The 26,987-nt window shown below is 46.0% G+C and overlaps 1 protein-coding gene across 2 annotated transcripts; it reads left to right on the plus strand.

Moving 5' to 3' along the window:
- On the plus strand, nt 1-26,352 carry FAXDC2 (fatty acid hydroxylase domain containing 2). Of its 2 annotated transcripts, none has more exons than XM_047836141.1 (9): nt 1-118; nt 11,836-11,880; nt 14,978-15,069; nt 15,185-15,288; nt 18,117-18,238; nt 22,696-22,901; nt 23,390-23,495; nt 23,874-24,040; nt 24,955-26,352. In XM_047836141.1, the coding sequence occupies exons 2-9, from the start codon at nt 11,836-11,838 to the stop codon at nt 25,109-25,111; spliced, it is 999 nt and encodes a 332-aa protein (XP_047692097.1). In that variant the 5' UTR covers nt 1-118; the 3' UTR covers nt 25,112-26,352. The 2 variants fall into 2 exon arrangements, with proteins under 2 accessions (XP_047692097.1, XP_047692179.1); XM_047836223.1 differs by lacking the exon at nt 1-118 and adding an exon at nt 372-696.
- The last annotated feature ends 635 nt before the right edge of the window (nt 26,353-26,987 follow it).

Raw genomic sequence — 26,987 nt, forward strand, 5'->3', positions numbered from 1 at the left:
AGCTGCCAGGATGGGCGGTGCAGTGACAGCCAGCAGCCGCTTAGGTAGAGGCTGAAGGCAAGAGAGGGAAAGCCTGAGCTGTGACCTCCGCAGAGCTGGGAATCGGCCCTTTGCGCAGGTGAGTGGGACCTGCTGGGGAGGGCAGCGGTTTGCCAGGGTCAGGACGCATCGGAGTTCACTTAAAGGCAAAGAATGTTCTGGTCACCTCTGCTGCCTCCCTGGCCTCTCCACTTACCCTACAGGTGAGGTTTGCCTCCGACCAATGTCCTGGGACGTTTTCTTAGGGTGGAGTCCCTACAAGCCTCCCGCTAAGGTATGCATCCTCTGCCTTTGTACCATTCACCTCCTCAGTGGTCTTGTTTTTCTAGCAATTGACAGACAGGCCTGTCAGATTAGACTGGGTTTGGCCTCACAACCAGGTGAATAAAGGAGAAGCTCTCAAGTCAGAACTTGAAAGGGCAAAATCCAACGGGAAGTCTGCCATCAAATTGCTTCTCACACAGCTCCCACAACTGCCATCAAATTGCTTCTTGAACCTGCCAGGATCACCTGGAAGGCACGCAGCCCGTTTTAAATGTCTTAAAACTGTAAAGCGCCAAGAAATGTGTGTGAGCTGGGAGTGGGCAGCCACGTCAACGCTGTCTTGTTGCAACGTCCTAAGTAAGGATTTATCAACAGCTTCAGAATTACTAGCAGGTAGGCACTGCCTCTGGAAGGACTCTCCCAAGTTCACTGGGCGAGAGGGTGCAGCCAGTGTGTGTAGATGGGGGTGGTGTTCAGGGTGCTCACACAGGCCCTCTGGGGCTTCAGGCAAGCAAGACAGGATATAGACTGGGGTTTGCTTCAGTTTTATGTGCAATTCCAACTAGATTTCTCTGGTTGCGATAGCAAGATTCAATTCAGTTTGGTAAAACAGCAATGCTCCAAGCATCAGCCTCTGGCCTTAGAAAAGGAAATGTTGGGGCACCTGAGTGCCTCAGTCAGTTAAGTGTCCAACTCTTGATTTTGGCTCAGGTCATGATCTCACAGCTCCTGAGTTCCCCACTCCTCACTGACAGTGTGGAGCCTGCTTGGGATTTTCTTTCTCTCTCTCTCTGCCCCTTCCCCAAGTGCTCTCTCTCTCTCTCTCTCTCTCTCACTAAATAAGCTTAAAAAAAATTTTTTTTTAAGAAAGGAAAGGCCTTAGGATAAGGACAAGGAAAAGGGGCTGATGTATTTAATAGCAAATGTTAGACACCTTACGAGGGCAAAAAACAATGCTTTTTATTCAATTCCCCTTCTTTCATTTATTCAACAAATACTTCCTGAGTATCTGTTTGGTGCTGCGGATCTCACAGTAAACAAAGGCAAGCTCATTGTCACAGGCACGCAATCAAGTGGGAACAGTTAACTCAAGGGGTGCAAGTCCCCTGCAGCAAGCAAAAGCAGTGAGAGGAACACTTGTAGAATGATCCAGATTCACGGTCTTTTTGGCTCGGAGCTTAACCTTTTCCTTCAGGCATTTCATCTTCTTGAATGCATGTCTTTTCATCTGGAAAATCCTCACTTGCATACAGACGTTGCTGTTAGCAGCTCCCTAGAATCTTCCTCACCAGAGGCTTTAAGCTGTGTAAGTACATTTCCAGTCAGTGTCCTCAGTCTTGGAGGCAGACTGCTCAGCTTTTCCCAAGAATACGAACAGCCCTGCTGAAGTAATGGGCTAGTTCTAGTCCTGTCCGTAGCCCTCTCCCAGTGTCATTTCCCACTCACACAGGAGAATCTGTGTTATTCCAGACACACATGCAGTGTCCGGCAAAGTCTCAGGAAGCCTGGATTTTTCCAGAAACTGTGTGGAGTTTGAAACAAGCCAGTTCTGCTACAGAGGCCTATCTTCTTGGCTTACAAAATAGAAGGGGTAGATTAGGTGATCAATGAGGTCTTGTTTCTTTTTTTCTCCTCTAAAAGTAAATAATTCTAACAATTTCACAAGATGTCTACAAACGAACAGTGCACAGTCCTATAAAGATGCTATATCTTATACCTAGAAAATGGGAGCACTCATCAACCATGCAGAATATTCAGGGACCTAGAATCTGAGAGAAAATCTGAAAGAATCAGGCAGCAGATAAAACTTAAAATTAAACAATCTCTGCCTTTCCCATTCTTCTGCTCAGATTCTCGGAGGTCATGAACATCAGCTGTAGCCTCACTGTTATCACTTTCCTAGGCTGGAGATTCTGCAGTAAGAAGCTTGCCTAGTCAGAATCATCTTATTTTCAAAAGAACCATACTTTAAGAGTATCTAATTTGGATAATCTCACAATATATATCAAATTCCCTTTAAAGCAAAATCAATTCATTGTTCTAAAGTAGAAGGATATTGAATTAAATATGTAATCATTGTGGTTGATTTTGTTTGCCAGAATTTCTAGCTTGAGCACGACCATTGGCAAGCAACGTTAAGGAATGTCTTTGGTTGAAGACACATCGGCCTGCCATGTTTGGGGTCTCTCCTAGAACCTTTCTGACAGACTGTGTCCACTTAAAACTGAAAACATGTCTGCTAGCGTGTAGAGAGACACAGAAGACAAGCTGCTTTGGCATAAAATAGTCAACAGAATGTGGGGTTGTGTAGCTTAGAAGGGTCAACCACCTAGACAAGTATCTTGGGAGATAGCATGTGGGCATAGTAGCCTAGCCAAAGAACAAATGGCCTGCTGGGAAATGTTTCATTGCTTCTAGTGAAATCAGAGGTCAACAGTTAAATGCTGTGATTCCTGCAGCCAAAAAGAGCTTTCCCACCATCAGAAGGTAAGCAGTCACCTTTCCTTTGGCCAGAAGGTTTACCTGGAGCAGAGGGTTCCCAGGTCCCGGTTATATATCAGCCCCTAATCACTCAGGCCAGCCACACTCAGTTTCCATAACATGGATACATTGGGTGTCAGCACTCTGCCTTTTGGAATCAAGCAGGGCTGCCTCCTCCCAGGGTCAAGGTCTCACTGAACAGTCACCCTAGGCTCTCTTAGTTTTTGTTTTTAATTTTAATATCTGGTTCTGTTTATTTATACTTTATACCCAGTCTCCATCTCAAAGGAATTTGAGATAGCTTCCAATAAGGGATATATACAACAGAACGGTTGCAAATAAGTAAAAACTGATTAGAAACCACCAGGCATTCAATAAATACCTTTCATACTGTTTTGCATTGTGATCTGTAGAGAAAAGAACCAGCTGCTTTATTGCCATTGCTTTGCTTTGGGATCATGTAAAGCTGTTAGCAAAAAAAAAAAAAAAAAAAAAAAGGAAGGAAAAGAAAAGAAAAAAAGAAAGAGGCAGAGACAGAGAGAGAAGAAGAAGAAACAGGGCACTAGTTCTTCATCATAGTCACCTTTAATAATCTAACGAAAGCTATGAATCTTTCTCTCCTGGAAAATGAACACGGAAAAATTGGCGTACACTTTCAGGGGAAACAAAGACTTCTCAAAGCCTTTCAGAAATTGAAATTAATCTGATTTAGAGAAGTGGAGAGCTAATTACAGGGAGAGCTAATTACCCTACAAAGCTTCAATACAATGTTTCCTACGAATGGGCATTGAATTTATTTAAAAATTTTGGACAGTTCTGTAATTTTCTGAATAGGTAAAATATAACTTATGGCACAGAATTCAAAAGGCACGTAGCAAACAGATACTCTTCCTCCTCCCCTGTCCCCCCAGCTGCCCAGTTCACCTCACCAGAAGCCACGATTGTAACCGGTTTCTTAGATATTCTTCCAGCAATAGTCTAATATTCTGTGTATTATTCTGTGCTTGCATTAACAGCACACACACACACACACACACACACGCACGCATGCATATGTTCCACACATCGTTTACTGGGTACAAATGTTTCACTCCTGGACGTTCTATATAGTTTATTTCACCAATCACTACTGATGGATATTTAACTTGTTTCTAATCTTTAGCCATTATAAACTGTCACACGGAACATCTTTGTACATACATCATTTTTATACAGGATTATATAATAGAAAAAAATATCCCAAAGTGTAATTGAATATTAAATTTAACTCTGAGCTTACTGGCAGTCAAAGCAAAAAGGCAGGGATCAGGGGACCAAAATGGATTGCCTAAAATTTGTTTGCATTTTACAAAAAAACTTACCATTGCTTTCAAAGAGGAAAACTGTACATTAATGTCTTTGTAGGAATTTATCATCTGTATCCTCATACGAAGTATGTTGCTTCTTTCGGAGAACTAAATAATGGAGTAGGGAATATTTCCAATGGCAGTTTTGATATCCATGTGGTAGATTCATACATCTATCTTGATTTTTTAAAGTTTTTATTTAAATTCCAGTTAATTAATATACAGTGTAACATTAGCGTCAGGTGTACTATATAGTGATTCAAAACTTCCATGTGCTCATCACAAGTGCCCTCCTCAGTCCCCATCATCTGTCTCCCCCATCTCCTGCCCATCTCCCTTCTGGCAACCAGCAGTTTGTTCTCTATAGTTAAGAGTCTGTTTCTTGGTTTGCTGCCCCCCCCCTTTTTTTTCCCTTTTGCTCACTTGTTTTGTTTTTTAAATTCCACATATAGGTGAAAATATGTGCTATTTGTCCTTTTCTGACTTATTTCACTTAGCATAAAATTCTCTAGCTCCATCCATGTTATTGTAAATGGCAAGATTTCATTCTTTTTTATGGCTGAATAATATTCCAGTGTGTGTGTGTGTGTGTGTGTGTGTGTGAGAGAGAGAGAGAGAGAGAGAGAGAGATCTTTTTTAAATTAATTTTTTAATGTTTTATTTATTTCTGAGTGTGTGTGTGAGAGAGAGAGAGAGAGAGAGACAGAGCGTGAGTGGGGGAGGGGCAGAGAGAGAGGGAGACACGGAATCCGAAGCAGGCTCCAGGCTCTGAGCTGTCAGCACAGAGCCCAATGTGGGGCTTGAATTCACCAACCGTGAGATCATGATGCAAGCCAAAGTCGGACACTTAACCGACTGAGCCACCCAGGCACCTCTCACACCTTCTTTATCCATTCATCAATCAACAGATGCTTGGCCTGTTTCTATAATTTAGCTATTGTAAATAATGCTGCTATAAACATAGGGGTGCATGTATCCCTTTGAATTAGTGTTTTTGTATTCTTTGGGTAAATACCTAGTAGTACAATTGGTGGATCATAGGGTAGTTCTATTTTTAACTTTTTGAGGAAACTCCATACTGTTTTCTACAATGGCTGCACCAGTTTGTGTTCCCACCAACAACGCGTGAGGGTTCCCCTTTCACCACATCCTCGCCAACACCTGTTGTTTCTTGTGTTATTGATTTTAGCCATTCTGACAGGTGTGAGGTGCTATCTCATTGTAGTTTTGATTTCCACTTCCCTGATGATCAGTGATGTTGAGGATCTTTTCATGTGTCTGTTGGCCACCTGTATGCCTTTGGAGAAGTGTCTGCTGATGTCTTCTGCCCATTTTTAATTGGATCATTAATTTTTTGGCTACTGAGTTTTAGAAGTTCTTTATATTTTTTGGATACTAACCCTTTATCAGACATGTCAGTTGCAAATATCTTCTCCCATTCCATACATTGCCTTTTAGTTTGGTTGTTTGCTTCACTATGCAAAAGCTTTTTATTTTGATGTAGTCCCAGCAATTATTTTTGCGTTTGTTTCCCTGGCCTCAGGAGACCTATCTAGAAAAAAGTTGCTGTAGCCAATGTCTGAGAAATTACTTTCTTCAAGGAAAGCAAAGGCAGTAATTTCATTGTTTCAGGTCTCACACTTAGGTCTTTAATCCATTTTAAGCTTATGTTTGTGTATGGTGAAAGAGAACGGTTCGGTTTCATTCTTCTGCATGTTGCTGTCCAGTTTTCCCAACACCATTTGTTGGAGAGACAGTCTTTTTCCCATTGCATATTCTTTCCTGCTTTGTTGAAGATTAATTACCCACGTGTAACTGTGGGTTCATTTCTGAGTTTTCTATTCTGTTCCATTGATCTTTGTGTCTATTTTTGTGACATTTATCTTGATTTTTTTTAAGTATGATCTGACTAAAACCTAGCATCCCTTGGATAAGCTAAAATGAAATATAGGAGGAAAAGATTCAGTTTTAAGGTTGGAGACCATATGTCTAAGAGCACAGAGAAAACCTTGGCATTGTCCTCCTCTTAAGATTTCTTAGGTGTGTCAGATCTCCTGATCTACTCAGTTCAGGTCCAGACCTCTAGCCCAGTACTTTCCATATGGACTTTGGAATGATGGGTTTATGTATCTAAACTGAAAGTTTCTCATTTATCTTTACATGTCCAGGGTTCCTTGCACAAAATAAGTTCTTCATAAAAATTCCTGAAAGGAATGGATGAGCTTCTAAAGATCAAATTAGCTTTGCAAGCTCTTGGAAAAGATAATGGTGAGACTTACTTGTAAGCAGAGTTCCCCTGGTATGTTAGTTTTGAAAGTTTAACAGACAAACCCCAGTTCCTCCATTTCTTTCCCCAAAGGGATGGTTATCTCAACAAGGTCAATGGAACCTTTCCCATTTTGTCACAAGAACTGAAGAGGGAAATTCATGGTGATAGGAAGGTTCTACCTGTCTGCAAACGGTTTGCAGACATTTAGGTCCCCAAGTCTTTCTCAGCTTGAGGTGCTTCCTTTGACATTTGGTTCCTCATCATTAAGACACTTGACAGGCTTAGCCCCAAAATGGTATTAGCACCACTTCCTTCCTCGTGCTGAGAGATCTGTGCTTTTCAGAACTCCAGGCAGCAAACTGCCAGATTAAAAATAACCCTGGATCGTCAAAGAATCTTATCACTGGGGAGAGGGTGGCTTCTTGGAATGGGCCCTTATCCACATTGAGGATGTGGATCAAACTCGGAATCGGGCCAACAGGAATTGCTCAGGACAAGTGAGAAAACTTGTTATCGAAGGGAGAGGTCAACGGAATCCTTTTTTTTTCTCAGTTAATTAACATACAATGTAGTCTTGGCTTCAGGTATAGAACCCAGTGATTCATCTCTTACGTAGGACACCCAGTGCTCATTACAAAAAGTGCTCTCCTTAATACTCATCACCCATTTAACCCAGTCCTCCACCCACCCACCCCCATCAACCCTCAGTTTGTTCTCTGTATTTAAGATCTCCTCTGGTTTGCCTCTGACTCTGTTTTTATCTTATTTTTCCTTCCCTTCCCCTATGTTCATCCATTAACTTTCTCAGATTCCACATGTGAGTGAAACCATAATCTTTCTCTGACTGATTTTTTTTATTAAAAAAATTTTTTTTTACGTTTATTTATTTTTGGGACAGAGAGAGACAGAGCATGAACGGGGGTGGGGCAGAGAGAGAGGGAGACACAGAATCGGAAACAGGCTCCAGGCTCTGAGCCATCAGCCCAGAGCCTGACGCGGGGCTCGAACTCACGGACCGCGAGATCGTGACCTGGCTGAAGTCGGATGCTCAACCGACTGCGCCACCCAGGTGCCCCTCTCTGACTGATTTATTTCGCTTAGCAGAATACCCTCCAGCTCCATCCATGTTGGGAATGGCAAGATTTCATTCTTTTTCATTGTCAAGTAGTATTCCATTATATATATATATGTGTGTGTGTATACATGTATATGTATGTATATATATGTGTATACATGTATACATGTGTATACATATACTTCTTAATCCATTCATCAGTTGATGGACATTTGGGCTCTCTCCATTATTTGGCTATTGGGTTTTTTTTTAGTGTTTGTTTATTTTTGAGAGAGAGAGCCAGACAGAATGTGAGCGGGAGAGGGGCAGATAGGGAGACACCGAATCCGAAGCTGGCTCCAGGTTCTGAGCTGTCAGCACAGAGCCCGACTCGGGGCTCTAACTCTCAACCACGAGATCATGACCTGAGCTGAAGTCAGACGCTCATCCAACTGAGCCACCCAGGTGCCCCACTCTGGTGCCTTTTCTTATATCAGAGGCTGTCTCACTGACTGGGTATCCAATGTCCCAGTTTTTCTCCTCGACAGACCTTTCCTCTGAACTAACTGCATCCCTGCTGCGTAACGTCATCTCCTGGAGATGGCAAGCGGCTTACATTTATTTCACCTCCTTCTGCTGTCCTAACTCCTTAACCCCCTAAAGGCACTTCATAGGTCACTGTTCTCTCTTCCCTTCTCCAGCCTAAGTAATATATAAGAAGTGTGAGTCAAAGGGAAGCAGTATTTCCTAAGGACATAGCTGGTAAACGTGCATCCAGAATAATAAAACTGAGTACAATCAAACACAAAAGAATAAAATATCCTTAGAGATATTGGAAGCCGGGCTCTGATCCTGGCTGTGCATTCTACAAACTCTGGGAAGTCACCTGGCCTCCTTTATCTAGGTTTCTTCACCCTCGTCACATGGCAGAACCAGATGATCTGTAATGCTCTTACTTATGTATGTATTATGTATGTATGTACGTATGCAGTAATCTCTACGCCCAACATGGGGCTCCAACTCACAGCCCTGAGATCAAGAGTTGCGAGCTCTACTGACTGAGCCAGCCAGGTGCCCTGTAACACTCTTCAGCTAGAAATAGTGATGACAAATACAGTCATAGTTATGACACTATTTGGCAGGGACCATAATCAGTGTTGGTGAGGACATAAACAAATTAGAGCCCTCATACGTTGCTGTTGGAAATGTAAAGTGGTGCGACCACTTTATAGTCCCAAAAAGGTTAAATGTAGTCACCAGATGATCCAGCAATTCTTCCCCTAGGTACATATCTGGGAGAAATAAAAACATACATCCATGCAATAGCTTGTCCTTGAATGTTTATAGCAGCATTATTCGTAATAGCCACGAAGTGGCAACAGCCCAAATGTCCATCAACAGATGATTGGGTAAACAAAATACGATCTCTCCATGTAATAGAATGTTACTTGGCAAAAAAAAAAAAAAAAAAAAAAAAAAAAAAGAAATACTGATACATGCTACCACCTGGATGGACCTTGAAAACATGCCAAGTAAAAGAAGTCAGTCACAAAGGGCCACATAGTATATGATTCCATTTATAGAAAAATGCCCAGAATAGGCAAATCCATAGAGACAGAAAGTGGATTAATGGTTGCCTAGGGCTGGGGTGGGGGTGGAAGGAGAGAGGGACTGGAGATTGATGACTGAAGGGTGCAGGGTTTTTCTGTGGGGTATGAAAATGTTCTAACATCAGTCCTGGTGGTGAATGCCCCACTCTGTGAATATATACTAAAAGCCACATGAATGTACACTTTCAATGGGTAAATTGTATGGTATGTGAATTACATATCAATAAAGACATTTTTTATTTTGAGTATAGTTGACACACAGAGAACAAATACAGTTTCAAAGTCCCCTCAGCCTCACTAGCAGCTCATGCGATCAAACTTTTGGATTGTTGCCCTGCTGATGGGTGAGAAATAATCTCTCGTAGTTTCAGTTCACACTTCTCTTATCATAGGGGAGGTTCAGCATCTGTTCAATTCAAAGTCCATTTATATTGACTTCTTTTTATCATCTACTAAATTCCCATATATATGTGTATACACATATATAGATTTAGGTCTGTTTCTGGGCTTTCTAACCTGTTATATATGTCTGCCTACTGATAGGCTAGCACCACATTTGTCATTATTAAAGCTTTACAATAAAACAGGTGGTGAGACACTCAACAAAGTCAAGTTGGCTGGCAACTCAGGGCAAGTGCAATCCCCAGCCACCCCCGACTGCCAAATCCAGTCACGGTCCAGGCTGCCACGTTCCCAGAGAAGTCATGGCATTGTTTCACATATGGAGAAACGCTTTAAGTTCATCACAAAAACACTTCATCAGAATGCCAAGATAATACTGGAAAAGGCCAAGATTAGGAAATGCATTCAGAAGGGCACACAGTAGTTGCAAGAACACATACCAAAGACGCAAGCCATCAGGAAAACCAAGCAATTTCTTGAGAATAAAGGCTAACGTTGATGCCGTGGCTGCCTGAGACCAAACTGTAGTGACCATGAGCAAAGGCAAGTCTGTGGCAGGTGCAGTTGGATCACGGCTGCCATGCTGGGGAGTATGAACGTGGACAAAAGATTTCTGTCCGGAAGGATCTTAGATATTTTGAGAAAGAATGAGAGAGAGAGAGAGAGAGAGAGATCACTCACAGTCACATAACTTTTATTCCAGTATATTGTTTTAACTTTTATCGTTGTTGATCTCTTCCTGTGCTGAACTTGTAAATAAAGCTTTATCACAGGTATGCATGTATAGGAAAAAACATAGTATATAAAGAGTTCAGTACCACCACAGGGCCTTGCTCAGAGCAGGACCCAATGGATGGTGCTTACTTAGTTGATTAAACGTGAGTTGAATTTCATCATGTTGGTGATATCTCCCCCAGTTGGTAGACTTAGGGAAGTACTGTCCTGCAGCAGTCAAAACTTCCAGCTTCAGTTTTCTGCCAAGAAGAGGGAATGGGAGTAGGAGTGGGTGAGAAGATGTTTTCCGGGGCCAGCCTGTGCCCCATACACCTCAGGTGATTGCTGCCAGTTTTTATCTCACTCTCCTACCATTATCCTGACCAACTCACAGCACATGGCATACCTAGCCAGGGCTGGCACCAAAGTCCCTCAGAAGAATCACCTCGGGAACAAGTCTAAAATGCAGGTGTCCAGGCTCCACACTAAGAGACCCTGCTTTAGAGTGTAGCCTGTAAATCTGGGTTTCAGCAAACCTCTGATGACTCAGACATAGGAGTTCCTGAGATACATCTAGGGAAACACTGGCCCTCTGCTTGATTCATCCATGCTACATATGCTAAGCACCTACTCAGCAAAGGCCCATGGAAAGCTACACAGAGAGCCTGTTCTCATGGCGCTTACAGCTTCCCAGCAGAAATCACATGAGTGGGATACCCTGTTCTTATTCCCATTTCACAGCTAAGGAAACTGAGGCCCAGAGAGAACATCTTGACCACGATCATAAAACTAATAAGTGATAGACACACGTTTCTGACATGACCTTGAGGAAGGTATCAGATTTCAAGACTGGCTGTCTTAACAATTCCTATATATAAATACACAGTTGGTTTCTGGTCTGAATGCTCCTGGCAAACCTAGTGTCCTGGAGACGTTGAATCATTATTACAGTTTGCAAAATGCTTCAATTTTCATCGGCATTAAAACTGCAGCCCACGTGTGTGGTAACCTGACTTCCGGAGGTTGTGTAAGCTGTCCCAGCCAGCCAGGCAGAGTCCTGGCTTCAGTCCTGGCTCCTTGGGGCTGTGGGCCATTGGCAGTTAGGATACTGTGGAGATGTGGAGGAAAGATCTATTCTGAGTGAGACAGGGTTGTGCTGAGGCTGGGAGTGAAACTATTCAAAAGAAGGATTAGTCACAGCCCATCTCTTGGAAAGCTAGTTCCACGAAGATCGAGTCCCCCATTGCCTGCTCTCTGTGATTCATGTTACCTATGCCCACACCAACTCAGTCTCCAGAGGTGGAGCCCAGACAGAGGTTCTCTAACTCCTCAGGTGACTTTTAATGAGTACCCAGCATTAAAAATCACGTCTGGTGGGGCACCCAGGTGGCTCAGTCAGTTAAGCGTCCGACTCTTGATTTCGGCTCAGGCCACGATCTCATGGTTCGTGGGAGGAAGCCCCATGTTGGGCTCTGCACTGACAGTGTGGGGCCTGCTTGGGATTCTCTTTCTCTCTCTCTCTCAAAATAAATAAATAAACTTAATTTTCTTTTTTTAAATCAGGGCTAGCCATTCACCTTGACTTTCTTCATTCTCTACTTGCTTGGTTGCACGTGAACATGACATCATGACTCACGGGGTGCTTTCTTATTCCAGATGAAGGGAGAAGCCGGAAGTATGCGACAGGAGAAGCCCAAACAGGTAAATGCCAGCACCACCCCCGCTTCCCTAAGCTGGGGAGAACGCAGCCCGTGACTCTTTCCATATCTGCAGGTGCTGCGTATCTGAGGTCTCCCCCAAGGTTTAGGGGTAGCTGACACATTGGTGGTGGTGGTGCTCATTTCAGTAGCTGGGCAGAAACCCTTGGACTTCAGGCTGCCATGTAACCATAGCCCCTTTGCCTGTGAGAGGGAGCAGGACCGCATGAGAGTGGCCCAAAAGCCCTCTAGCTGTGCTCCCATTCCCTCTTGGCCCCTAAGAATGTCCCGTGCCTCAGGCCTTTGAAACCACCCCTTTCTGTAACTGCTCCAGAGACAGGAGAGGCCCAGTGCGGGGCTAGAAAGTGGGACTGGGAAGCGGCTCTCGACCCCAGCTAACTTCTGCACTTTACAGAGCCCTTTGGGCTGTTTCTATTCTGTTCCCTTGGGCTGCAGGAGAGAGAGAAAACACCACAACTACTGAAAAAAAAAAATGGCTAAGCCTATCATGAAGTTAAGGTTTTATTTTTTTTAATATGAAATTTATTGGCAAATTGGTTTCCATACAACACCCGGTGCTCATCCTAACAGGTGCCCTCCTTAATGCCCATCACCCACCCCCCCATCAACACTCAGTTTATTCTCAGTTTTTAAGAGTCTCTTATGGTTTGGCTCCCTCCCTCTCTAACTTTTTTTTCCCTTCCCCTCCCCCATGGTCTTCTGTTAAGTTTCTCAGGATCCACATAAGAGTGAAAACATATGGTATCTGTCTTTCTCCGACTGACTTATTTCATTTAGCATAATACCCTCCAGTTCCATCCACGTTGTTGCAAATGGCAGAATTTCATTCTTTCTCGTTGCCAAGTAGTATTCCATTGTGTATATAAACCACAATTTCTTTGTCCATTCGTCAGTTGATGGATATTTAGGCTCTTTCCATAATTTGGCTATTGTTGAAAGTGCTGCTGTAAACATTGGGGTATAAGTGCCCCTATGCATCAGCATTCCTGTATCCCTTAGTAAATTCCCAGCAATGCTGTTGCTGGGTCATAGGGTAGATCTATTTTTAATTTTTTGAGGAACCTCCACACTGTTTTCCAGAGCGGCTGCACCAGTTTGCATTCCCACCCAAAATTTTTTTATTGTTTATTTATCTTTTGAGAGAGACAGGGACAGAGTGGGAGTGGGGAAGGGACAGAGAGAGAAGGAGACACAGAATCTGAAGCAGGCTCCAGGCTCTGAGCTGTCAGTGCAGAGCCTGACGCGGGGCTCGAACCCACGAACTGTGAGATCATGACCTGAGCCAGTCGGATGCTTAATTGACTGAGCCACCCAGGTGACCCTAAAATTGAGGTTTTTAATTTCATTTAGCTTGATCTGATTACACTGAAATGAAAAATTCCTAGTGAATCCGGAAAAGTTCATGAAAAGGGTCCTCTGAATACTAAAAAAGGAATAAAGGCAAAGTCCAAGTTAAATGTCTGGCAAGCTTGAGGGCGACCTTTCAGTGGCCTATTTAAAAGAACAAGTTCCTCTGATTGGTCCTGCCCATCAAGCCCTCCAGGAGAGAGGGAAAAGTTCACTTCCAGAGTTCAAGACCCTGAGGAGCACCAGCGCTTCAAAAACTTTTCACCAGCCGTGGAAAATGATTTACTTCTTCTTGGTCTTCCGATCGGAAGTGGGATGGGGTACGCTGAGAATAAATAATCCAGTGCAGGTTCAGATTGCTGTGAATGGGTCAGTCAAAACAAGCTGCTCCTTCAGATCTCCAAAGTCTGGATTAAAATGTAGTGTCCCTATGGGATCGGCTTCCCCCAACAGCACCCCCCTGACCCTGTGTACGTGGTACAAGTCACAAAATGCAGATAAGCTTCAGGCACATACCTGTAGGCCACCATCCAGTTCTGTCCCATGAAATATAACCAGACTCCATCTGAGCTTAGATCTAGAATAGAACATGTAAAGGACGTTTGTAATTTCTGTCCATGGTACAATGGAAATTGGTGACACACCTGACAGCCAGTCTTTTTCCCTCTCCAAATCTGGCACCTTGTTTGGCCTTCGAGCTTGCAATGATCTGTCTCTGCTTTAGACTTTTGGAGGAGCATAGGTAAGGGACCAGTGATTGCCAAGGGTCTGTTCTTTGCCCCTAGAACTTCTCATTATCCTGTCCCACTGGCATCCCAGGCTAATCTCACCAGAAACAGAGGCCTTATTAAAAGTCAAAATATGTGTTCGTTCTTTTCTTCACAAGCAAGAGGGTGATGGGGATGGGGAAAGAGGCCTGGCCCATGAACACAGTGAAGTCCCTATGCCCTCATCACAGACTGCAGATCTTTCTGTGATGGCTGACTCAGCCTTGCCTGCCTACTGGAATTAGGGAGCTTTCAGAAACATAGAAGCCCAGGTCTCACCCTGGAGACTCTTAGGAAATCAGCTTGCAGAGGAACCCGGTCATCGGGATTTTTTAAAAGCTCCCGGGTGATTCCACCGGATAAGTGATGGGCATTTCTGTTCCACAGAAGGACTGGTGATGAAAGCCTACCACTGCGGGAGGCTCACCTGACCCTCTCGGGGTGACAAAACCGTTCACTAGTTTCTCTGGGGTCAGGTTTGTTCTCTTCCCTCCCCCAACCTTGAGTTGTTATTTTATAAACACACCCAATGGGGCGCCTGGGTGGCTCAGTCGGTTGAGCATCTGACTTCAGCTCAGGTCACGATCTCGCGGTCCGTGAGTTCGAGCCCCGTGTCGGGCTCTGGGCTGATGGCTCAGAGCCTGGAGCCTGCTTCCATTCTGTGTCTCCCCCTCTCTCTGCCCCTCCCCCGTTCATGCTCTGTCTCTCTCTCTGTCTCAAAAATAAATAAAATGTTAAAAAAAAAATTTAAACACACCCAAATACAGCCTGAGAGCTCTTGCTCAGGAAGAACCTCCCATAGAGGCTGGGAAAAGGTCAGCCGATGCACCACGTTGACGTGGTGGAGATCCTGATCCTACATCATTCCTGCCAGGACTGGGTAGCAGCTCACTACTGTGGGCTGTGACTTCTGCCATGACGGTAGGAGGCTTGCTGGGGCCTGACACTTCTCTTGTCCTCCTCTAGGAGGAACGCATCTGGGGCTCCATGAGGAGGGCGGCTTTCATCCTGAGCTCTGGCCTTCTCTTGCTTGTGGCCTTCTCGAACTCGGTCTCAGGGTAAGTCTACACAACCAGCTTTAATTCCGGAGCTGGGGGCAGGGTGCTGCTGGTCTGGAGGCAGAGCATGGAGTAAGGAGCTTCACCCAGAAACCTGAATGATTTTTCTCCCAAGGCAACTTCAGAGATTTTGGGATGCTTCTGGCTGTTTTCAGCAAGCCCAATGGGAGAGGCTCCTGTCTACATTCGAAGGGAAGGAGTGGATCCTCTACATTATAGGTGAGGTTCCCAGACCACCAGTGCTTAGGGCTTGGGTACATGATTATAGCTTAATTCTTTTTCTGTTGTTTTCTTCTCTATTTTGAGATTTCTCAGCTCTTTATTCCAAGGAATGAAGACTTACAATTTAAGACAGTGTTAATCCCAAAGAGTGCTAAATTTGTGGGCAATCTGTAATGGATGCCTAAGGACATCTAAGAAAAGAACTTGAGATCTCCCCCTCCCAAAATAGAAAAATAAAAAAAGAAGTGATTTGTGTAAAACTGAATGCATGTTTAGAGTAATAATCCTGCTTCTGGATGTCAGGTCCACAGCACAGAGAGCTGCTCTATATCCTGTGAGACTATGTCCTTGTATCTAGTGAAATCTAGCTCTCGGGGCTTGACAGCATGTGGTCACTTAATCAATATTTACCGGCAGTGTGAATGGCAGTCAACAAGCCAAAGAAAAGGTATCATTTCAACATAGATATTTATAACAGCATTGTCTGCAATAGTGAATGTCCTCAATGACGCATTCATTCACTCAAATAATATTTATTACTGTTAGTCTGTGCCAAACTTATATGGAGGACATAGAGGTATTTAAGATGAAATGTTTCCCTCATTTCAAAAGCTATGTCATAGTCCAGAAGGGGAGATTTAAAAAAGTGCCAGCTGTCACAAAGCAAAAGTACAAATAAAACGTCCCTGACAATTTTTTTCCAGCTGGAAGGAGAACTCTGAGAACAGGCTAAACATTAACTATGACAGGTTCAATGCAATCTTATGCAGTCATTGAAAAGAACAATGCAGAGTGCAAATGTATATGGGGAAAGTGGTGGTGAAACATTTGATATATTTCTGTTGCAGTGATAGGAAAACTACCTTTCACCCCAATGATATGCAAATACCAGGGAGGTTAAGTATTTGCAATTTTAAGTGTTACAACTGGAAGAAAGTTCAAGATCTTCTTTTGTTGGGGCTTTTATTCCATATCCCTCAAGGAGCTTTTGGATTCGCAAGCAGGCAGCCACCTTGATGGATGGCCCACCAGGCAACTACCGACCTAACATTTTTTTTCCAAAATAAGAAAGCTTGTTATTTCTGAGAATAAAAGTAAATACATGTTCAGTGTTAAAAATAAAAATCAGACAATTCAAATAAGCATGAAGAAAATGAAACTCACCCAATTCCATACCCAAGAAATAACCACAGTTAATATATAAGTATAAATGTCTTACATATTGGATATATGGTTGAACTTTTAAGACACCATTTTTTTTTTCATTGAATAGATTGTGGACATCTTTCCATGTCAGTTAGTATAGACCGACTTATTATCTTAAGCTGCCTCATCTAATCCATTGTATAGAGATACTCTTCTATTTAGTCCATTCCCTATAAATGGACATTCAGGCTCCTTAAGTGTTCTACTACGATTTTTTTTTTTTAATGCAGTAAAGGATGTGTGTATGGATATATGTGTGTCCTTTTTTCTTTTTTCCTGCCTCTGTTACACTCGCTTTTTTTTTTTAATACCTTCTGATACTGTCAAACTGCTCTCCAGGACATTGTGTTAATCATATTTCCCCACAGTGCTGGCCAAATATTTCTCAGATCCCACCTGCCACAGGCACTGGGTTTCTGGTGGCAGCAAGAAGGGTACTGGAGGAGCGGTACAGAGGCATAGAGTTAAGTAAAATGTCCTTGCCCCTTGGGATATTTAGAAGGAAGAGGCAAACCATGGGCAGCATTAACAGCACAAGAGTTAGGTAACATTGTACTGTCACTCCAATAACTGCCAACAGGGGGGACAAAGTGTTTGTTCACAGTTGGATATCAGAGATACTTGGAATGACTTTGCCAGGAAAGTGGGATGTGGATCCAAAAAAAACCCATATCTAAATTTTAAATCTTGATCAGCATTTTTGAAAGTATCCTGTAGAACATCAGTGCTGTGGGATGTGAATAGGTGGGGTGGCCATACAATTTATCATCCAAATAGGGACATCTGTGAGAGTAAATGAGGCACTGTTAACAATTATGCTAGACTGCTAGATGTAAACTGAAACTATCCTGGGCAGACAGGGATGCATGGCCACCCTATTCTTAGGTGGCCTGAGAAAACAAAAGTTCTAGTATAAAAAAAAGACTGGGAAAGGCTGAGTTTAACAAAGTCAAATAGGTTTCTCCACTGCAGGGATTTTTAGAGCCGTTGGCATGTTAGTCTGGACCATGGCTCTCCAAGAGACTTAGGTATGAACGCTGTTTAATCAAGGAGGGCCTTGAGAGATGAGTTTTCCACTTTGGGAAATGCAGACTGGATTCCCGAAGTCCCACTGCTCAGTTAATAGGGATTAGGTTCCCAACTGACTCCTAGTCCAGTGGCTCATTGGGAACTGAATCATAGCAGGAGCTCCCTCTGTTTCTACCTTCCTTCAAATTCATAAAGGGTTCAGTGGGCACAGACTCCCAGATGTCAACCTAAATTTATTTGTAGTTTATTTATTTATTATTGTATTATATAGGTTATACATGTATTATAAATTTTATTTATATTTAACAAATTTTTGTATTTTTTTTTTTTTGTCTTCAACTACCTAGAAGGTTGTTGTCCCCATTTTACAACTAAGACAATAGACTCCTTAAGTGACCTGGCTGAGTTCCCCCAGCTAGCTGGTCACCCCAGGACTAAAGGTAGGCCATATGGCCCGGAGCTCCAAGACCTCCCTGGTAAGGGACTATCTACAATGCAGCCTTCGTCACCATCAAGCTCGTGTTCAGTTAATACATGTGCTGTGAGAACCTTAATTGTTCTGATTGTTGCCTTCTACTTCCCAACCTTAGCTACCATCCTAGTACCTGCTCTGGTTTTCTGGAGCTTCAACGGGCTTCTGCTGGTGGCTGACACAGCCAGAAAACCAAACTTCATCTCCCGCTACCGAATTCAAGTTGGCCAGAATGAACCAGTGAGTGTTGCTGTGGCTTCTCTTGGTCAAAGCACAGAAAGCAAGAGCTGAAGCCACACTGAAAATTCTCACTGCAGGGATGCTTGGGTGGCTCAGTCGGTTAAGGGTCTGACTCTTGGTTTCGGCTCAGGTCATGATCTCGCGGTTCATGGGTGCAAACCCCACATCGGGCTCTGTGCTGACCGTGTGTGGCGCCTGCTCGGGGTTCTCTCTGTCCTTCTCTCTCTGCCCTTCCCGCTTCTCTTTCTCTCTCAAAATAAATAAATAAACTTAAAGAAAATTCTGATTGCAGGCCCAGGAGAGAGCATGGCCACTGTGAGCCAAGTTATTGTGCACAAGGCTTTCCCAGCTGAGAAGCTTAGAGAGAGGAAGTAATCTGCCCCACTTCTCAGAGCCAGCCAGGCAGGACGAATGTTCCAGTCTCCTGATTCCCAGCCCCAGCTCTGCGCCTGCCTGCACTGCCCCCACAGCACTGCCATCAGCATTTGGGGAACCAAAATGATGGGGTCAGCTTGGCACTGGGCTGAGTGCAGAGGTGTTAGAGGTGCAGAGGTGGCCCCACCTCGGCCACCCGAAGCAGGGATGGCGGTGGCTGGAGGCTGAAAGCGCGGATGACAGCTGTCATGAGTGAGGGACACAGCTGCTGAGACAGTGGCTAGCCCACTGTGAATAGAGGGTTCTGAATGTGTGGGCAGTGGCTGGATTTTAAGCAGGTCCTTCTCCCCAGTCATTTAACTGCTGGTGCGTGGCAGATCCAGAGTGAACAAGGCCTGGACTCTGCTTATGAGGAACCCCTGGCCCGGGAAGGGAGAGAAGGCCAGTACATACATCTTTGACTTACACACCACTGGAAATGAGCCCCACTGTGCCCGGAGCCCAGTCACCCCGTTGGTGCTTTGACAACCTCCAAGAGCCTTTTCTTGTGCAGTGGGGAGCTGATTCCTAAACGCCGGGTTCTTTGTCCAGTTTCCACCCAAAACACATTCTGGCTCCTTTCCTGGAGAAGACAATTATCTTTTAATTAGCTGTCCAGGTGCCTGGGTGGCTCATCTCAGCATTCAGGGCATTCTGCCCCAGCCCAGCACTCCAGAAAGCAGAAAAATAGTGCCCAGGACCCAGGCTTTCGGAATAGCCCCTTCCTGAACCAGGGCTGCTGGCCAGGCTTACAACACCCCTCACTGGACACAATAGCTGCCAGCCAGCCGGGGGCCTCCCCCGGATCCAGCATGGCAGGCATGGACCAGAGCCTATCAAAGCCAGTGCCTGGCTGTCGAGAGCCCTTCATCTGTCAGACCATGGCGGTCTCCTTGCCAGGCACCATTGGCTACAGGCTTAGGTCTTCAAGGCCAAGTACTATAATAGCCTTCATGGGTCAGACGATCAAACAGGCTCTGAGGTGGGACATGGGTAGACGATTCACACTCAAGCTCTCTGACCCAACTCATACTCTTAACCACCAGGCCACATCAGCTGTCAAGAGTATTACCTACCATGACGACATTCATTGTGACCGTCTACAGTGATCGGAGAGGCACACAGGGAAGGGCGGGTTGCATTTTGCAGAAGCCAAGGCGCAGAAAGGTGCAGTGACTAGCTCAAGGTCAGAGCGTCACTAGGAAGCAGAGCCGGGGCGTCGTCTCACTGGACTCTAGGTCCGGTGCTCCCACCTCAGGCGCACAGCTCCCCGCTCCTGCTTGCTCTCTACTCTCCAGGATAGCCAGTTCGAAGCTCCTCCTCCCTCCTCACATCCCCGACTTCCTACTTCACTAAGTAAACAGGGGCAAGCCTAAGAGAGATCCCACAGACTTCCCCACTCCAGCTCCGCCTTCCACCTGATACAACAGGTGCACTCTCTTTGCTCCGTTGCTAACCCCTTCCTCCCCTCTCTGAGTGCTACGCCCTATTACCTCTTGTTTACCTCAGGAAATTTCTCCTTTCTCTTCCCTCTCCCCCTCCCTCTCCCAGGCTCTTTCCCTCTGGATTATTAAACATCCTGTAATTTTTCCCATCTTAAGATCCAACCAAAGCAAACCCCCTTGCCCCCATCCTCCAGACTCAATACCACTCCTATTTCTGCTCTCCTTGGCAACCAGCCTCTTTGAAAGAGTTGTCTGTATAGTTTCCAGTTCCTCTCCATCCGCTTTCCTCCCCCCCCCACCCCCGACATTTTGTAATCATTAAAAACTGGAAGCATAGACGCAGAAGTTGAAAAAGCAGTACAATGATCACTCATTTACACACCGCCTAGCTCCACCAATTCTAAATATTTTACAGGATTTGCTTTATCTCTATGTAAAAATATATAGCTATGTATGCATCTATACTTTTTAGCTTAACCACCTGAAAGTGAGTTCCAGACATTACAAAACTTCACCCTAAATCCTTCAGCCTGTATCTCCTAAATAGCCACAAACCTTTATCATCTCAAGTCTTCTTTGAACCTCCTCTGGTGGGGCCTTTCCCACCACGGCACTGTTTTGCCTAAATAGCTCTCGGCAGGTGGGCTTATCTCATCAGAACTAGTGGGCCTGTTATATCCTTATTATATCTTCTCATACCTGGCTTTTCCGGCCCTTCTGGTTCCTCTCCCCCCCCCCCCCCCCCCACCCCAGCGTCCTACTGCTGAGTGTCCCAGGGCTCAGGCCTTGCTCCCTGTCTCTGTCTTCATACCCTCACTTATCTGTTCCAGTGTCATGACTTTAAATACAATCTATATCCCGACAGCTCACACATTTCTGTCTCTAGCCTGGAACTCTCTTCTGAATTCCAGGCTCAAGTTGCCAAATGCTTCTTTGACATCTCTACGCGGATGTCTAACGGACATCTCCAGTCCAACATGTCCCCAGGAGAATTTCTGATCAACCCCTCAAAGACTGCTACCCACATCCTCCCCAGTCTGAGTTCATGGCAATGCCTCAATTTCTAGTTGGTCCTCAACTACTTTCTCTCCCTCATACTCCACATCCGATCTGTCAGGAACCGTGTTGGTTCTATTTCCAAAATAGTTCCGGAATCCAACCACTTCTCACTACCTCCACTGCCACCACCCTCGTCTGAGCCATCACTGTCTTCTGTCAATATTACCGCAACTGTCATTGGTCTCCCTGTGTCTATTCTTGCTCCTTTACAGCCTGTTCCCAATACAGCAGCCAGAGGATTCCTGTTAAGAGCTTGTCACTTGTCTTCTCACAGTGACCGCCCCCCCCTCCCCATTTCCCTTGGAGTAAAAATCAAAGTTTCCCAATGACCTACAAGGCCCTATCTGCTCTGGCTCCTCCCCACCATTTTGGCCTCACCTCCTACTTCTCCCCACCTCACTCGCTTGCTCCTCCCCAGTCAAGTATACCTGCAATGTCCCTGAGAGCCTTTTCACCAGCTGTTCCCTTGGCCTGAAGACTCTCTTCCCCAGGTATCTGTTTCCCTCACCTTCCTCATCTCTTTGTTCAAACCTCACCATCTCCACAAAGCTTACCCTGACCATTCTGACTATTGCTTCCTTCCCAGCACATGGGACACTGCCTGCGACATAGAGGGTGCTCAGAAGTATCGGTCAAATAAATGAAGGAGTAAACAGATGTGACACACTCCTCTTGGTCGAGGTTTCCAGAAGAGGTATACGGCTTTGTCTAACGGTGCTCTCAAACCAGGCTGGCCAGACCTGGTTTCACCATGGGATGGAACTGAAAGCGTAGAGAGTGGATTCTAGTCAGTCAATATACGCAGTGCCTGCAAAAGTTAGAGGAAGAGGAAGGCCTGAAGACTGAGGATCACTCTGAACCCAGCTTTACCTTGCAGCTGGAACCCCTCCAGCTCACAAAGAGAACTCAGGGAGAAATCCCTTATGACCAATCTGACACTAGCTCCTCAGGACCTGAGAAGTGACCTGTGGTCATGGGGCTATTCCTGGGAGCCCCAGTGCTCTGAAGAAGGGAAGGGTCAGGGGGTTACTGATTCTTGCACAAATGCTTCACTCTGGGCCTTGTCTAGGGGGCTGGGCCACATAAGGAGGCAGAGGACTTTGATCTCTGCATTCTGATCCTGGATCTTCTGCATTCTGATCTTCCTGGATGAGGAGGGGCCCAGAGGCTGAATAAGGATATCAACCTGAGAGCTGACAGCCTTCTCCAAGCACCCTAGAGGCGCCCTAAGGTGCCTGTCAGGAATAGGTGGGGCCTGGCCAGAGAAATGCGGAGAACAGCGGTCACAGTTGCAGGGAGGAGAACGCAGGCTCAGGCCTAGGAGACGGCTACCGGGGAGGGAGTTTCCAAGGGCAGGCGTGTTGCCAGATGGTTCCACCTCAGGCCTTGGGCAGCAGTCAGGGGCTGCCAGCTATGGCCAAACATCATGCCTAGCATCCACCCTGAATGAGGGCCTCCTGTGAGTGGGTCACAGTACAGCCTAATTTCTAGACGGGAAAGTCCATCTTGTCCATCTCCCTCCTTCCTTCCCTGATGCAGGTGGACACCATGAAACTACGCCAGTCTATGCGCACAGTTCTCTTCAACCAGTGCATGATATCTGTCCCCATGGTGATCTTCCTCTATCCCATCATCAAGATGCGGGGAGACCCCTACCGCCGAGAGCTACCCACCTTCCACTGGTTCCTTCTGGAGCTGGCTATCTTCACTCTGATTAACGAAGTCCTATTCTACTACTCACACCGGTGAGTGGGGCCCTGCCGGAGCACAGCTGGCTTCTCCCTCTCCTAGGGCTCACTTTTAAGGGAGGAAATGGAGGCCTCAGAATTGTAGATGTAGGACCACCACCACCGGGCCTCAAAAGCTTCTTATTAGTTAACATGGAGACATCTCTTTGTGCCACAACTGACAAGTTGGAACAAGTGAGAAATGTCCAGAAGAGAGCCTTCTGCATTCATGTGTGCAGCAGGGCACTTTCATTTCCTTTTTGAATCCTTTGTGGGCATCATCCCCACCATGGCTGATGCAACTGAGGTAGGGAGAGGCAAAGTAATCCAAATGATGCAGCATAAGAGGTGGGGGTAGAGCTCGAAGGCAGGTCTGAGTGCCAGTCCAATGTGTTTGCAACTTTCTCGATAGGTAGAACTCCTAGTTCCTACCTTTGGTTTCTCATGGCCTGGTGGGAAAGGGAAAAAGGGAGATTGGCAGATTATTAACTTAACTATTTTCCCAGGCTCCTTCACCACCCAACATTGTACAAGAAAATCCATAAGAAACACCATGAGTGGACAGCTCCCATTGGCGTGATCTCTTTCTACACCCACCCTATCGAGCATGTGGTCAGTAGAGCTCTGCTCTCCCCAGAGGCAAAGGGCAGAGGGCCCCAACCCCCTACCCTAAGGTCTCCTGCAGAGAATTAGACATTGGCCCTTTCTCTCTTCTTCCCATTCAGCAGCTACCATTTATTGTTGGCCTGGCCTATGGTAGGCTATGTGAGATGCCCAACATAACTTATCTCAAACAGTTAATTACTTGTCCCAAAGTTATAAAGCTAAATGACGCGGGCAAATCAAGGTTCTGCAACTCTTTCAGCTTCTCCAGATCTGAGTCAAGGAAGTCTTGACTGGGGCAAAGTAGACACCCTGGGGCAAAGTAGACACACAACTGGTCCCCTCCATCTCTCTTGGGTCCACCTTCAAACAGTCCTACCCTTACAGGCCTCCAACATGCTGCCAGTGGTACTGGGTCCCATCCTAATGGGTTCCCACTTGTCCTCCATTGCCGTGTGGTTTTCCTTGGCCCTCATCTGCGCCACTGTTTCCCACTGTGGCTACCACCTACCTTTCCTGCCTTCACCTGAATTCCATGACTACCACCATCTCAGGTAAGGCCTCCTTCCCCACTGTGGGTAATAGCCTGGGCAACAGCCTTCACCTTCACCCCTGAGGCTTCTAGTAGAGACCCTGGTGTCTCAGTTTAAACGTGCCAGTGCTAGGTGCGGCTGGGTGGCTTAGTCGGTTAAGTGTCTGACTTTTGATCTCAGCTCAGCTCTTGATCTCAGGATTGTGGGTTCATACCCTGTGTTGGGCTCCATTGGGGGTGGGGGGAATGTGCTGGTGCTAGTGAAGGGAGAGGTCTGGAGGTTGGGAAAATAATGACCATGCTGGACCTAGACCTCCTTGCTCTTTTCCTTCTCACACCGGGTCTTCCAGCAGCTGTGTGTTTTTAACCTCTATTTAGGTCCTGGACCCTTTGAATATCAAACGTAAGCTACAGACACTGTCACAACAATGCATGTATGCATAAGAATCCTGTATGCAGTTCAAGGAGACTTGCGTGCTCTCTGAAAGCCTCCAGGCTTTTTCAAGTGTGGTCAACAAACCTCCAGTACCATAATCACCTGAGATACTTTGATAAAATGCAGGTTCTCAGGTTCCACTCCAAATATGCTGAATCAAAGTGTGTGTGTCAGGGGAGAGGACTTGGAAATCTGCATTTTAGTGAGTGTTCCAGGGGATGCTGATGGAGGTGGTCCCTGAACCTACCTGGACAAGCCAAGCTCTGCCACAGGTTGACTTATGAGTATTGGACTCACAAAGAGAGCTTTTCAAAGGCAGATCATAGATTTTCAGTCCAGAGCGGCCCCAGGATGTGTGCAACTCCCTGGAATATTCCAATGTAGGTGGTCAGCATGGTTGGGAACGGTTGTGGGGTAGGGGGGCCTAGAAGTGTGTGAGGCTGACGCAAATGAAAAGTCAGTCAGCGCACCCACCTCCAGCACCTTCCTCTCTCCAACAGGTTCAACCAGTGCTACGGGGTGCTGGGGGTGCTGGACCACCTCCATGGGACTGACACCATGTTTAAGCAGACCAAGGCCTACGAGAGACACAGACTCCTGCTGGGCTTCACTCCACTGTCTGAGAGCATCCCGGATCCCCCGAAGAAGATGGATTGAGAGAGGGCCCAAGTGCCACCTTGGCTGTCCCCCTCAGTGGACTGCTAAGGTGGCCTGAGGCATGCTGACTGTATCTAACTCGCTCCTTCAGCCATGCAGTTTCTTTCTGTCTTATTTTACAGGTTTATTTATTTAGAGAGAGAGAGTGGGAGAGCCATGAGCAGGGGAGGGGCACAGAGGGGGACAGAGGATCCGAAGTGGGCTCTGTGCTGACAGCAGTGAGCCCCACGTGGGGCTTGAACTCATGAAAGGTGAGATCATGACTTGAGCTGAAGTTGGATGCTCAACTGACTGAGCCACCCAGGTGCCCCAACCATGCATTTTCTAATGACAGCACCACTGTGGCAAGGGGAAGCACAGCTTCCCAGAAAGGTAGGGCCAAGGATGGGGCCAGGGCTCCCCCAACAGCCTCTGTTGTCCCTCAACAGGACCAGGAGTTGGCTTAAGGGGGAGAAACAAGAACAATTCCCCAGAATGGAGGCCAGTGAGAAGGAAGAAACCACCTCACTAGGGCTCGGGGCAAGTCCCCCATGGTCCTTTGCTGTGGAAAGGGAGAGGTGAGACCCTGGGTGACTTTTTTATGGCCTAGGCAAGACACAAAGAATGCAAAGGTGGCAGTAAGACTGGAAGCCACTCCCAACTCCAGAGAGAGCTCCTTCTGGTGCCAGGGGGTGAGAGAACCAGAAGGTATTGCTTTGCCCCTTCCTGCACCAAAAAGCTTTTCTTACACCCTACTCTGGCCAGGGCCAGGACACCCCGATTGCCAATACACACACACACACACACACACACACACTCTGAGTCAGCCAACAAAGGCCCCATTTCAACTCTGCTCCACTACAGACATCATCCCTCTATGAAAAGAAAAATGCCAATCAGAGAGAGCCCCTCCCTGGATTAAAACTGAGATACCAAAGAGGTGCAGACCAGACCCTGACACCTACCTTCAGCCATATGCGGAAACCAAAGGCTAAACCCTGTTGATCTATGCTGGGGGCCCTTTTATCCACTGAGGGAAGGGTCAGAGTTCCTGACCTTTGGGGACACCCACCTGAGGCCCCCTTATTAGCCTCCCTGAAGTAGGACCAAAGAGGCTGAAACCCTCTTCCTCCAGTGAGAAGGCAAGAAAAACATGGCTGAGGGGCGCCTGGGTGGCTCAGACGGTTAGGTGTCTGACTTCAGCTCAGTTCATGATCTCACGGCTTGTGGGTTTGAGCCCTGCATCAGATTCTGTGTCTCCCTCTCTCTCTGCCACTCCCCTGCTCGTGCTGTCTCTCTCTCTCTCCTCTCTCAAAAATAAACATTAAAAAAAAAAAAGAACAAAGAAAAACATGGCTAAAAAAGGGCAGAACCCTCTTTCCACCCTCCCCCACCCCCCCACCCCCACCCAAATGATTAACCAGTTGTCTCAACACCATTTATTTCAAATGAAACTTACCTGAAACAAAACCAGAGAGCTGCCTGGGTTGCCGCAGTCCCCAGCCTGGCCTTCCCTTAGCAGACATTGCCAGGAGCCCTGTGGCTCCCAACAATTTGAAGACCAATCTTTGGCTTGCAAGGCCACCATATTGTTACTCAGTTCTTATGTATATTTGGGTCTGTTCCTGAACTCTCAGTTCTCTTCCATCAAGAAAACCATCCATTGTTTTAGAATACGTTAGCATTGGATAAGGCCAACTCTTGAAGCAGAACTATCTAAGATCCCTTCCTATTGGCCCTGCCACTCGAAATCTGCCTAGTGGACCAACTGGGCACTTACAGCTTCCTCCTTGGCCTTCCAAACCCCACCCACCCTCCTCAGGCCTTGGTGGGCTTGGCTCTGTCCCCAGGACAGCTCTTCAGGACACTTCATGCCCTGAGCTTGCAGCACAGCTTC

The sequence above is a fragment of the Prionailurus viverrinus genome, chromosome A1 (assembly GCF_022837055.1).
Source record: "Prionailurus viverrinus isolate Anna chromosome A1, UM_Priviv_1.0, whole genome shotgun sequence".
Taxonomy (NCBI): domain Eukaryota; kingdom Metazoa; phylum Chordata; class Mammalia; order Carnivora; family Felidae; genus Prionailurus; species Prionailurus viverrinus.